At 36.0% G+C, this 13,979-nt stretch overlaps 1 protein-coding gene across 5 annotated transcripts in view; it reads left to right on the forward strand.

Annotated features, from left to right (window-relative positions):
- Positions 1-13,979, forward strand: part of CEP350 (centrosomal protein 350) — a 155,356-nt gene that overhangs the window by 30,843 nt on the left and 110,534 nt on the right. For all 5 annotated transcript variants that reach the window (XM_012444585.2, XM_012444581.3, XM_012444586.3 and 2 more), the window contains 3 exons: positions 45-204; positions 3,451-4,073; positions 10,111-10,224. In XM_012444585.2, coding sequence (XP_012300008.2) covers positions 45-204; positions 3,451-4,073; positions 10,111-10,224 — 897 coding nt within the window. The remainder of the gene's footprint in view (positions 1-44; positions 205-3,450; positions 4,074-10,110; positions 10,225-13,979) is intronic.

The raw sequence follows: 13,979 nt of genomic DNA on the forward strand, positions 1-13,979 counted from the left end.
TGTATTTTATATCATATGTTCTCACAGATTTCCTTTTCCTTCAGATGGTAGATACCTGGATGATTCTTGGGTTAATGTTCCAATCTCCAAATCCTCTAAATCACGAAAAGAGAAATCTCGTAGTCCTCTCAGAGCTACCACCCTGGAGAGTAATGTGAAGAAAAATAATCGTGTCGAATTTCGTGAACCTTTGGTTTCTTATAGGTTAGTATTGAAGAAAAAAAAAGTATCAAATAAGTTTAACCTGTAATATTTACAGTAAGAGTATACTTTATTTTCTGAGTTTTTTTTAGCACTCTTGTTGTGAAATAGTATAATACTCTAATTACCTTTTTCATTCTCCACAAAAGATGGCTACAAAAGATAGTGCAAACATGAAATACTGACTGTAGTAGCCTTTTTTATAGATAAATATTTGAGGGAGAAGAAATAGTAATAGTTGCCCCAGTTCACCTTTATTGTAATAAATATGTTTCCTAGAAACAAATTATTCCATCTCTGGAAGTGTGGCTTTTTTGCTTCTTCTTAATATCTCAGATCATTTATTTTATTTAATTAACTTTATATTGCTTACTTTTTTCTTTTTTGGGTGGTAACATTAATTAGTCATATAAAATTTCTGTCTTTTTCACATGCACACGAATGTTCATTGCAGCACAGTTTACAATAGCAAAGACCTGGAACCAGCCCAAATGCCCATCGATGATAGACTGGACAGGAAAAATGTGGCACATATACACCATAGAATATTATGCAGCCATTAAAAAGGAGGAGTTCACATCCTTCGTAGGGACATGGATGAACCTGGAAAACATCATTCTCAGCAAACTAACACAAGAACACAAAATCAAACACCACATGTTCTCACTCATAGGCGGGTGTTGAACAAGGAGAACACATGGACACAGGGAGGGGAGCACTATACACTGGGGTCTGTTGGGGGGGAGGGGGGATAGTGCAGGGGTGGGGAGTTGGGGAGGGATAGCATGGGGAGAAATGCCAGATATAGGTGAAGGGGAGGGAGGCAGCAAATCATACTGCCACGTGTGCACCTATGCAACAACCTTGCATGTTATTCACATGTACCCCAAAACCTAAAATGCAATAAAAAAAAAAAAAAATTTCTGTCTTTTTGAGAATGTGAATTGATTTATTATTTTGTTGCCAGTGGCTTTCAGTAACTTAGATGTTAAAGATTGATGTATGAATTTTGATAATATAGATAATATAAAATGCTTTGCATTTTTATTAACATAGTTTAAGATGTTCAGCTGATAAATTTACAGAACTTTGTATTTGAAGGACACTTTACTAATTATTTCAGTGCATTCATGTTCTTAGTATGGCAAATATTAATAAGTAATAAACACCAGGCCTGTTTTTTTGTTTCATTTGTCACACACAGCTCACTATAGCCTGGATCTCCTGGGCTCAAGCCATCCTCCCACCTCAGCCTCCCAAGTAGCTGGGATTACAGACAAGCACCACCATTCCAAGCTAATTTTTGTATTTTTTGTAGAGACAGATTTTTGCCATGTTGCCTAGGCTGGTCTCAAACTCCTGGGCTCAAGCAATCTGCCCACTTTGGCCTCTCGAAGTACTGGGATTACAGGTGTGAGCCACCACATTTGGCCATCCCCATCTATTTCAATAATCAGCCACTTAGAGCAGGGTCTAAAGTTTTTTGGATTGTGGACCCTAATGGGAATCTGACGGAAGCTATAGACTGTGTTTTTCTTAGAAAAAATGCACATGCTCATATGCTCTCAGTAGAAACTGTGACTATGTTTTGTTGTCATGGCTTTAAGAATCTTTGTAGTTTTGAGGGTTTTATGCCTTCACCTGAAATGCTCTAGATCAGAGCAGTGCTATACAATAGAACCATTAATGTGAGCCACACATGTAATTTCAACATTTTTAGTATTACACACAAAAAAGATATTTTACATTCCTAAATTTTTAGAGCCCAGTGTGTAACTTACATTACAGCAGCTGTCAGTTTCGATTAGCCACACACATATCGTGTGCTCAATAGCCACATGTGGCTAGTGGTTACTGTTTCAGACGTTCAGGTCCAGCCTGTTGTTATATCTGGTTTTATAATTTTCTTGACTTTTTTTTTTCATGATTCATGTGCTTCTCACTGCTGAAACATTTGTCTTCATTAGCCTTCCTTTTCATAAACTGCTTTCCTAAAATAAGGCTTGGCCAGGCACAGTGGCTCACACCTATAATCCCAGCACCTGAGGTCAGGAGTTCAAGACCAGCCTTGCCAACCAACATAGTGAAACTCTGTCTTTACTAAAAACAGAAGAATTAGCCAGGCGTGGTAGCATGCCCCTGTATTCCCAGCTACTCAGGAGGCTAAGGTGGGAGAATCGCTTGAACCTGGGAGGCAGAGGTTGCAGTGAGCCAAGATTGTGCCACTGCACTCCAGCTTGGGTGACAGAGTGAGACTCCTTCTCATAAATAAATAAATGAAATTAAAATAAGCCTTTTTGGAATGACATGTAAGATAAAAATAGTCTCTGGAAGAGGATTTTTGCTAGTGTTTTCTGTGAACAATGAATATTGACTTGTGAGAGGTACTTTGGCTTTGCCCAGTCTTCTTTACTTACTCCTGATTTTCTAGATATGCTTTATAAAGTTTGAAGCTGCCAAAAAGTACTCTGTGGTTAAGAGATTTAACATTACTAATGACATTTATTTGGAGGAAAATATTTATTGTACTTCCACTTTATTTCTACCCCCAGTCTATTTATTAATTTGGTTCATTCTTTAGAATTGACATATATGAAATGCCAGTATTTGAGAACTTTTTTTCTTGGTAAGGTTTTATAGAGTAGCAAATAACAGATTTTATTGATAATTGTCAAGTGGATAGCCAGATTATAATCCTTTTTTCAGATTATAATCCTTTTTTTCTGGAGTTCTTAGGAAATCTCTCTACGTATCTTTTGCATATTTCTTATGTTATATGAAATCTTTTGCATATTTCTTATGTTATAATATGCAGGTTGTTATTTAGCTTATTTGCCATTTTACTTGATAGAGGGGACATTGAGTATTGAGTCTTAATATTACTAATAGTTTTTTTGCGATCTTTAACTGGAATTTCTAGGTTTTTAATTTTTTGGTCTGTAATGCTAGCTGAGAGTTCTCATTCAGTTTGTATGACTCGTTTCAATTTGACTAGATTTTGTACTTTTATGAAAAGCTTTTAAAAAAATTTAGGTTTAAAATTGACAAGTATAAACTATATATGTGTAGTGTACAACACGATGTTTTGATATATGTATACATTGCGGAATGGCTAAATCAAGTTATTTAACACATGCTACCTCGCATACTTATTTTTTTGTGGTGAGAACACTTAAAATCTACTTTTAGCAATTTTCAAATATACAACATCTTATTAGTTATAGTCATAGAACTTATTTTTTGTTTTAGAGAAATCCATGGTGCACCTTCCAATTTGAGTTCCAGCCATCTGGAGTCAAAGCATGTATATTGTGTAGATGTTAATGAAGAAAAGACCGAGAGTGGGAACTGGATGAGAGGCAATGGAGAAGAACGGAATATACATAACTGTGATTTTGAGAGCTCCCAATCATCTACCATCAATGATACATTTGTTAGGTTTTTAAATGATCGACCAGCAATTGATGCATTGCAAAATTCTGAATGTTTGATTAGGATGCGAGCTTCTACAAGAACTGAGGAAGAAATGCCTAGCAGAACAAAAGGAAGTGAGAACAATTTGAAGCTTTCTGTGAATAACATGGCCCATGACACTGATCCAAAAGTGTTACGACTAACTGACTCTTCTCCATCCTCTACTAGTACTTCTAATTCCCAAAGATTAGATATTTTAAAGCGGCGACAACATGATGTCAAACTGGAAAAACTTAAGGAACGGATTAGAAAACAATGGGAACACTCAGAAGAAACAAATGGCCGAGGCCAAAGGCTGGGACATATTGACCATCCAGTAATGGTTGTTAATGTTGATAACTCAGTAACAGCAAAAGTCAGAAAAGTGGCAACAGCACCACCTGCTCCAGCATATAAAGGTTTGTAATCAGTTTTTATGTCTTCTTTTCCCAGCTTCCTTGTTCTTCTTTCTCCTAGCATGTATTTGAATAGAGAGGATCATCTTTGGAACAGGATGTTGTTTTCAAATCAACTGCATAAGAAATTATTTCAACATACATGTTAAAAATGCAGATTCCTAGAGCCAAAAAATTCCAATTCTGGACCCATCCCCTAGTCCTAAGTCAGATTTTCTGGGGCTGGGTCCAGAATTGGAATTTTTAATGAGTCCTTCAGGGGATTCTTGTACTTTGAGAACCACTAATGGACAATTTACTAAGTTATACAAATAATAATTCATCCTGTTTTCAGGGAATTGAAAGAATACTGCCCTTATCCTGTGCTGCCATTTTATTTGGATTGTTATTAGGAATTATTTCAAAAGTAATATTTGAAAGATAATTCCATTTCCAATGAATATTTGAGTACAGAGTATCTTGGCACTAACATTGATCCTGTTGATACTTTAACCTTCAAATTTTAACATGAACTATTTACTGCCTCCATATTTAAGAAAACAATATTTAAATCACATTTATGCCAACATTGGTAGATTTTCATTAGAAAGTGCTCTTTAGAGCTTTTTTTTAGAAAAGCCAACTCAAGTTTTTATATATGGCAGTTTTAAGGAGTTTCTGTTTTTCTATTTTTATTTTGATGTTCCAGAAATTATTTTCACAGGGTCATCCATGTAAAGTTTTTAATGAAAGGTTGATTTCTTGATTAGTTTAATTTATGTTAGATTTTTCTTATTTAAACTTCTGCCAGAGTAGCCCTTTTTGTGTGCCTGGGGGGGGTATTTTTTCCAATTTTAGTTTTTGTATATATGCTTAGGCAGATCAAAATATAATAATGATTTGTTTCTTGTATTAATTTTTTTTTTTTTTTTAAAGATGTAGTCTCGCTCTGTCACCCAGGTTGGAGTGCAATGGCATGATCTTGGCTCACTACAACCTCGCCTCCTGGATTCAAGCAATTATCTTGCCTCAGCCTCCTGAGTAGCTGGGATTACAGGCACCCACCTCCATGCCCAGCTAACAGTTGTATTTTTAGTAGAGACAGGGTTTTACCATGTTGGCCAGCCTGATCTCGAACTCCTGACCTCAGGTGATCCATCCACCTTGGCCTCCCAAAGTGCTGGGATTACAGGTGTGAATCTCCACGCCCAGGCTGTTTCTTCAATTAAAGTAACTAACAATCTAAGGTGCTTTTTTTTAACTGTAATCAGTTTTGTTTTGTATTTCTCTATCGACTCGAACTTTTCTCTGACAAGTTTTGCAGTTTTTTGTGGTCCTAAGGCAACTTTAGTCATGTTTTTCTAGAACACATCCACAGCATACAGTTTTAGCAATTATTTATTTTGTTTTGTATTGTTTACTGTGTTTTGCTGGTGATCCTCATTGTGAATTAGATAAAAATGGATGATTTACATTTCATTCTAGCTAATTTGTGAGAAAATTGTGACCAAATCACTTTAAAATACTGAAGAATTACTGTTGTCCAATATTATAATTAATCACTTTTTATTAATTATAAAATATAGTAGTGATTACCCAACTCTTTGCTATACTTAATGTCAGAACCATTAAGTACAGATTACACATTTAAGTTTTGTTTTTAATACAAGCCAAAGTTCTGAAATACCAACGATTATTCCACTAGGAAAAAGTTAAAATGGTCATATTTTGTAATAATTTACAAAAACCTGAAAGTTAAAAATAATTCTATAGAATGAGAGTGAGTATCTTAACTATAACTTTGTTTGAGTTGATGACCGGATTTCCCATAGTCCTTTTATGATTTTTTTAATATGCTAGTTTTTAATATTAAAATATTTTATAAATACAACTTTTGGAGGGGTTACTTTAAAAAAGGTAGCAAACATTTGAGAACTCATTATAGAATATGGCTTGCAATGTCCTAAGCAATGGATTTTTTTTTTCCAACAATAAAAAACTCTTTTTCCACTGGGTGCGGTGGCTCATGAATGTAATCCCAGCGCTTTGGTAGGCCAGGGCAGGCGGATCATGAGGTCAGGAGTTCAAGACCAGCCTGGCCAACATGGTGAAACCCCGTCTCTACAAAAAAGTTAGCTGGGCATGGTGGCATGTGCCCATAATCTCAGCTACTCTGGAGGCTGAGGCACAAGAATCACTTGAACCCAGGAGGTGGAGGTTTCAGTGAGATGAGATGGTACCACTGCACTCTAACCTGGGTGACAGAGGGAGACTCCGGCCCCCACCAAAAAAAAAAAAGGAGAAAAGAAAAACTTTTTCTGCCAACTTTTTGGTAGTGTAAATTAAAAGCAAATTAAAATACTATATTCTAAAGTGACATTTTAACTTCATTTGTTTAAAGACATAATAATTTCATTTTGCTCACAGTCCAAAAGATGAAAAGAGTATACCTTGAAAAGTTCTGCCACTCTTGTGCTTTCTGGAGGTTATTTGTGTTAACAATTTATGTATCCTTTCAGAGATAATTTCTGCAAACACAATCAAATAGGAGTATGTGTGTATTGTGTGTATGCGTATTCCCTATTTATTTTCTTCTTCTTTTTAGTTATTAGCATAGTAAACTCATTTTGCACCTTGATTTTTTATTTTTTAAAGAAACACAAGTGTTCTATGATTCTGCTTTAAAAATTTGAAATGGTGAACACGAATGGTATTTATGTGATTCTTTCTTGTACTATATTTAGTTGTTTGCCTATCTTTTTCTTCCTGTTGTAAATACCCATGAAGATAAAGAGCCTATCATGGTTACCCTTATTTTATATCAGAGCCTAGTACAGTGTCATGAACGTAAATAAGTGCACAGTAAATTTTTTATTCTATTAAGTAAATTTAACCATTAAGAAAAATAGTGGTCAAAGAAATGGAAATAAAGACTTGGGGGCAGAAAGAGAAACTGATGTAGCCAGTGAAATCTTAAAGTTAACATATAAGATGCAAATACAAAGAAAGACTCTCATAGAGATAAATGTTTCCTAAAGAGGAGAGTCTCCTTTAGGAAAGTTAGAGGGTTAAATGTTAAAGAGTTAAAAGAAGGTTAAAAGTTAGAGGGTTAAATGTTGAGCAGTGGTATTAAGGTGATGGTGAAAGTTGAGAAAGACAGAAATAGATTTGCATAGAACTGTCACACTTTCTTTTTTTTTTGGAAGCTTTTGCAGTCTATTAATGCTCATGAAAAATCTGCAGTCATCACAGATAAAGTCATTGCAGAATCTTTAGTCCTGTTTTTAGCCTTTGCAGTCCCTCTGACTTTCTTCATTTTGTTCTTGTGTTCCTTTTGCTGTTTCCTTAAGGTCTTTTTTTTTCTCATGCAGGCCATTTCTTAAAAGTCTGTGTTTGGTCCCATTTTTCATTGCATAATCCAAGGAATCTTAAATCATGCTGAAGCCATTTGTCTTGTCACCAGCAAAATGGTTTCTGAATCCAAATACAAAGATGACATTGCTGTGGTTTTGTACATTTGGGCTAGTTTTCCCCAAATTTCTGTCTTTGGTACTGTTCCCTCTCCAGAGTAAAGCACATCTATGACTGTTTGTGCTCCCTGAAGTAGATGATTGGTCATGAACTTCTAGTACAAATAGTTATTGTATTGTTCATGATGGTGGTCAGTCCTCAGGCAGCCAGGCAGAATTGCCACATCTTTTTAATGACAAGCTATATTTTGCAATAAACTAAACACTATGTTTATAACCTTTTTCCTTATGTAGATATAGACCTAGTGGTGTGTTCCTTGCCACAGATGTTGTGTGAAATTAAACTTACGCTATTGTACCTAATAGCTGAATAGATTATTTACTATTAGACATGTAATTAATTTACCAGTACATTTTCTCTTATACCTGTAAAGTACTACTACCAGTTTTTTACTCCAGCCTATTCTTTACATTGACTTAATTGTACAATTGTTTATTGGTTGCTAGTTCTTTGATAAGTTGAGCCTATCTTAAGATATAAATCTTTATACTACTTTGGTTATCATCTTTTTTCATTATTTTATTGTTTTTGACAAAACAAAGTTCAGTGTATTTCTTAAATAATAGTGATAATTTATTTTATTTTATTTTTTGAGGCAGAATCTCACTCTGTCTCCTAGGCTGGAGTGCAGTGGTGCAATCTCAGCTCACTGAAACCTCCACCTCCTGGGTTCAAGTGATTCCCATGCCTCAGCCTCCAGAGTAGCTGGGATTACAGGCACACACCACCATGCCTAATTTTTGTATTTTTGGTAGAGATAAGGTTTCACCATGTTGGCCAGCCTCGTCTCAAACTCCTGGGCTCAAATGATCCACCTACCTCAGCCTCCCAAAGCTCTGGGATTACAGGTGTAAGCCACCATGGCTGGTTAGAGTAGGGATAAATTTGAAGTGGAAAACCAAATGGTAATTCCTAGGAAATCCCATGTGTGTCAGGTTTCTTGAGAAATTTAAAAAATATGTTTGAAAGACCTGTTTTCCACACTTTGGACACAATTTGCCCATATAAACGTCAGCTTGCCCATTTGTTCAGTCATAGGCAAAACCCCATAAATGGTAGCAATTATAATGCCTGTCTTCAATGACAAGAAGAGTAAATAGTATTGTCTCCCCCTTAATCTGGAGAAGGGTAGTTCGTCCCTTTGAAATTCATGATTTATGATAGGTATTCTTTTATCATTTAATTTAGTGCTTTTCCACTTTTAGTCTTTTTGAATGAATGTATATTGCTTTATTTCACTGATGCTTACTTTTCCCAAACAGTATGTATTAACATACTATGTGGTAGCTAATTATGCATTCTTATTTTTTCTTTTTTTTTTTTGTTCTTTCATTTCACTCATTACCGAGTATCACAGAATATGCATTCCTCTTTTAAAAACTTATAAAAGCTGCTCAACATCATTAGTTATTAGAGGAATATGAATCAAAACCACAATGAGAGACTACTTTATGCCCACTGGGGTGGTTATACAATAGGTATTGGCAAGGATGTGGAGGAATTAGGACCCTGATACATTGCTGGTGAGAATGTAGAATGGTACAGCTGTTTTAGAAAACAGTTTGGTAGAGTAGGTGCAGTGGCTCATGCCTGTAGTTCCAGCATTTTGGGAGACCAAGGCGGATGGATCACTTAAGGTCGGGAGTTTGAGACCAGCCTGGCCAACATGGTGAAACTCCATCTCTAATAAATAAAAATTACCTGAGAATGGTGGTGTATGCCTGTAGTCCCAGCCACTCGGGAAGCTGAGGCAGGAAAATCGCTTGAATCCAGGAGGCAGAGGTTACAGTGAGCCAAGATTGTGCCAGCCATTGTACTCCAGCCTGGGTGACACATTGAGACTCTGTCTTGAAAAATGAAATAAAATGAAATAAGATAGATACGGTAAAATAAGTGAAATACAGTTTGATAGTTCCTCAATAAGTTAAACATAGAGTTACTGTATGACCCAGAAATTCTTCTTCTAGATATGATACCCAAGGGAATTTAAAACGTCTATACAAAAACTTACACGAGAATGTTTATAGCAGGACTTTTAATAATAGCCAAAAAGTAGAAAAAACCCAATGTCTATTGGCTGATGAATGGATAAAGTATTGGTATATTCATACAATGGAATATCACTTGGCAATGAAAAGGAATAAAGCCTTGATACATGTTACATGATGGGTGAACCTTGAAAACATTATGCAAAGTCAGATAAAAATAAGTCATAAAAGACCACATGTTGTATGATTTGGTTTATATGAAAGGTCCAGAATAGGAAAATTCATAAAGATAGAAAGTAGATTAGTAGTTTCCAGGGGAGAAGGGGATCATATGACGAGTGACTGCTAATAGGTACAGGGTTTCTTTCAGGGTGTAGATAATGACAATAGTTGTGCAGTTTTGTGAATATACTGTAAACCACTGAATTGTACACTTAAAAGAGTTAATTTTATATTTGTCAATTATATATCACTTTAAAAAGTATAACAAAACTTATAAAGCAACTTTGTTAAGAATGTCTTGTATTACTGATACGTATTAGGTTTCAACCCTTCAGAGACCAAGATTCGAACACCTGATGGGAAAGTGTGGCAGGAGGCTGAGTTTCAAAACATGAGTAGAGAACTGTATCGAGATTTAGCACTTCACTTTGCAGGTGAGAATAGAGCTTTCTTATGTTTTGAGTATTTTGTCATACATGCTGTGCAATTTATAATATTTACACATAAAATTGTCACCAAACTAACAATATTTTCTTTCTCTAACTGCCTGGTATACTGAAGCTGTGGTGGTTTGAGGCATAAGGCTCTCTTAGCCTCTAGGCTCAGCTCCAGGGTTAAAATTAGCCTACATGATTAATGAGACAGAAACTAGGCTGTTTTTAAACTGAGGGACTTTCAGAGTTGGGACTGCTTGATTTGAAGGAAACAAAGCAAAATTTAGTTGAAGTTTACTTCTGCTTAGGTGTCTGAGATCTTTGAAATAGTAAGCAATTTGGCAGGCAGCAAATAAGATACTTATATGAGAGCAAGATACAAAAAAAAAGTATTATAGGAAGGGATTAAGTTAGGAATTAGAAATAAGAGGAACCCAGAAGACTGGAAGAGGGTAATAGGAAGGTCATACTAATAATAGTACTACCTACCGAATAGTATGAGCTTGGGCAAGATGCTGAGTGGTCTTTTGTATTTTTTTTTTTTTTTTTGAGATGGAGTCTCAATCTGTTGCCAGACTGGAGTGCAGTGGCATGATCTGGTCTCGCTGCAATCTCTGCCTCCCAAGGTCAAGCAATTGCCCTGCCTCAGCCTCCCAAATACCTGGAACTACAGGCATGTACCACCACACCCAGCTCTTTTTTTGTATTTTTTAGTAGAGACAGAGTTTCACCATGTTGGCCAAGGTGGTCGAGATATCCTGACCATGTTACCTGCCTGCCTCAGCCTCCCAAAGTGCTGGGATTACAGGCGTGAGCCACCGTGCCCAGCGGGTCTTTTGTAGTTCTTACAGTTGAAGAAATGGAGGTTCAAAGAGTAATTTTCTTAGGGTTGGATAGAGTAGTTAAGAATCGAAGCCAAGATTCAAAACTAACTTTGTCTGATTCTAAAATGTGAGGTTTTTGTAGTAAGCCCTCATAAAGCTTCTGGTAATACATTTCTGTGGCATTAAGTGTCCAGTCCAGTTTTCTTGCTATTATTATATAACACTCTTCAGAAATTTTTTTCTCATATGGAAAGGAAGAATAAGAGATTTTGGAATCAGCTTTCAAGGTTTCCAGTTCTGGCTCTGCCACTTACTAGCTGAGTATATTAGCTATGTTACATAACTTCTCTTTCTTGGTTTTCTCATCTGTGAAATAGGAATAATAACAATATACCTGATAGGATAGTATCATTATAGACTAGTAGAATATGTCAAAAGACTTTTATATTCTGTCTTCTCTTTTGTTACAGTAGATGAACTATGATGTTCCTAGCTAAGACTAACTCATCTAATTGTCTTTTAGATTCCATTTGATCTTGTGTATTTAAGGATGTTACTTCAGCCTTATTTCCTTTTTTTTTTTGCATCATCAAGTTTTCCCTCTACCAGATCATGCTCATCAACATACCATGTGATAGCATGCTGTTTTATCAGCCATTGTAAAAGAACCCCTCTTTTGGCCTTACTTTTCTCCAGCTGCTGCCTTGTTTCTTTCTTGTTTTCAGCAAAACTACAAAAAGTTGCTTAATGCTCATTGTCTCCAATTTGTCTTCTCTCTTTCTCTTAAATTCTTTCTATAGGTGTTTGTCCCTATTTGTCAAAATCATTTGCTGGGCGTCATGGCTCACGCCTGTAATCCCAGCACTTGGGAGGCTGAGGCAGGTAGATCACAAGGTCAGGAGATTGAGACCATCCTGGCCAACACAATGAAATCCTGTCTCTACTAAAAATACAAAAATTAGCTGAGTGGAGTGCCGTGTACTTGTAATACTTGGGAGACTGATGCAGTTGCTTAGGAGGCTAAGGCAGAAGAATTGCTTGAACCAGGGAGTCCGAGGTTGCAGTGAACCAAGATTGCGCCACTGCACTCCAGCCTGGCGACAGAGTGAGACTCTGTCTCAAAAAAAAAAAAAAGAAAGAGAAAGATCATCAATGACTTCCACATTGCTAGATGCAATATTTAATGCTAATTTGTTATCTTGATCTCTCAGCAGCATGACTCTGTCTCAAAAAAAAAAAAAAAAGAAAAAGAAAGATCATCAATGACTTCCACATTGCTAGATGCAATATTTAATACTAATTTGTTATCTTGATCTCTCAGCAGCATGATCAATCACTTCTTACTGTTCACTTGACATCTAGAATACTATAAGTATCTGGTTTTCCTCATAAGTCTATTCTTTTTCAGTTGCTTTTTTCCTAATCATCAGGATGCCCGGCCTCAGTCCTCAGTGCTTGGGCAGGCAGGCTGGCTGGCTTTCTTTCTTTCTCCTCTCTCTCTTAAAAATTTTTTTTTTCTTACCTTACCCCTTCCCTTTCTTTCATTTTCTCTCTCTCCAGTCCCCCTCCTTCTACTCACTCTATTTTTCTTTCTTTCTTTCTTTTTTTTACAACTTATCTATATGCATACAAGGCAGATTTATCTAGTCTCATGGCTTTAAATATTCTCTGTTGCTAATGATTCCCACAATAATGTCTTTAGCCCACACTTTCCCTCTGAACTCACTTATATGCAGCTACTGCTTCCATATCTCCCCTTGGTTGTATAATAGATCTCTCAACCTTAATATATCCAAAATGGAACTAATTAAATAAATGCGGTCATGTTATACCCCTTAAACCTGCTACTCTGGTAGTGTCTCCATGTTAGTTAATTCTATCCCTGTAATTGTTCCAAATCTTGTCATTCTTGAATATCACACCCCCATCTCATATTTTGTATCTAATATTGTCTGAAATATACTTAGAATATAGTCACTTTCACCACCTCTCTCACCTCCGCCTAGATCAAAGCCACCATCAGTTTCTTATCTGGATTGCTCTGGTAGTCTCCTCTCTGGTCTCCCTGTATCTGCTCTTCTTCTAATGAGTCTGTTGTCATCACAGCTTGCTAACATTTAATTTAGATCGTGTTGCTCCTGTGTTCATAATCTCTCAACAACCTTCCATCTCACTCTTGAGTAAAACCTGAAATTCTTACAATGGCCTACATAGCCCTACATGATCTAGCCCTTAGTTATGTCTCTGACCCTAGTTGTTCCTACTATTCTCCATCACACTGACCTGCTTCCTTTTTTTTTAAGGTACTACGTATGCTCCTGCTTTAAGGCCTTTACTTATACTTACTTCCACTCTGTCCAAAATGCAGAACTCCACATATATTTTAAACCACATTTATTCTGATCCGTAATTGAGGCTAATTTTTGAAACTTAACATGTGTAATCGGTGTATTTCTGCAAGTTGGATTTTTTAAAAAGTAGTGAGTAATAATTTATATATAAAATGCCTTTATATGTTTCACTAGCATTATCATAAAGAGACCCTAATTTAATAATATTATATTGAGTATCTTATAAAGTTTTTATATAGAAATTTCTAAATGAGATAGGAATCTGTGAGAGTGTTCACCTCTGAGATTCTATAAAATGCAGTGATCCTGACTTGGAAAGCATTTGTGAAACTAAGTAAATTTCTCAAGAGTTTCCTAGAAGAATAAATAAATAACAAAGAATTGGAACCCAGCAGTGGAGTAGTGGTAATCTTTAGATTTTTCCATAGAAGGAGTTGATGTTGGTACTATACAGGCCATAGAAATAGCCTCACTGTAGGTTTCTTTTTCCCTACCTGCAGCATATATTTTATACTGATTTTTCCTATGGTGGGGGGAGGATAAGTGAGTGAGAATCATTGTTATATTTGCTGTAAATGTT

Source organism: Aotus nancymaae, unplaced genomic scaffold (assembly GCF_030222135.1).
Source record: "Aotus nancymaae isolate 86718 unplaced genomic scaffold, 86718_ANA_hifiasm-v0.15.2.pri h1tg000108l, whole genome shotgun sequence".
In the NCBI taxonomy this organism is placed as follows: domain Eukaryota; kingdom Metazoa; phylum Chordata; class Mammalia; order Primates; family Aotidae; genus Aotus; species Aotus nancymaae.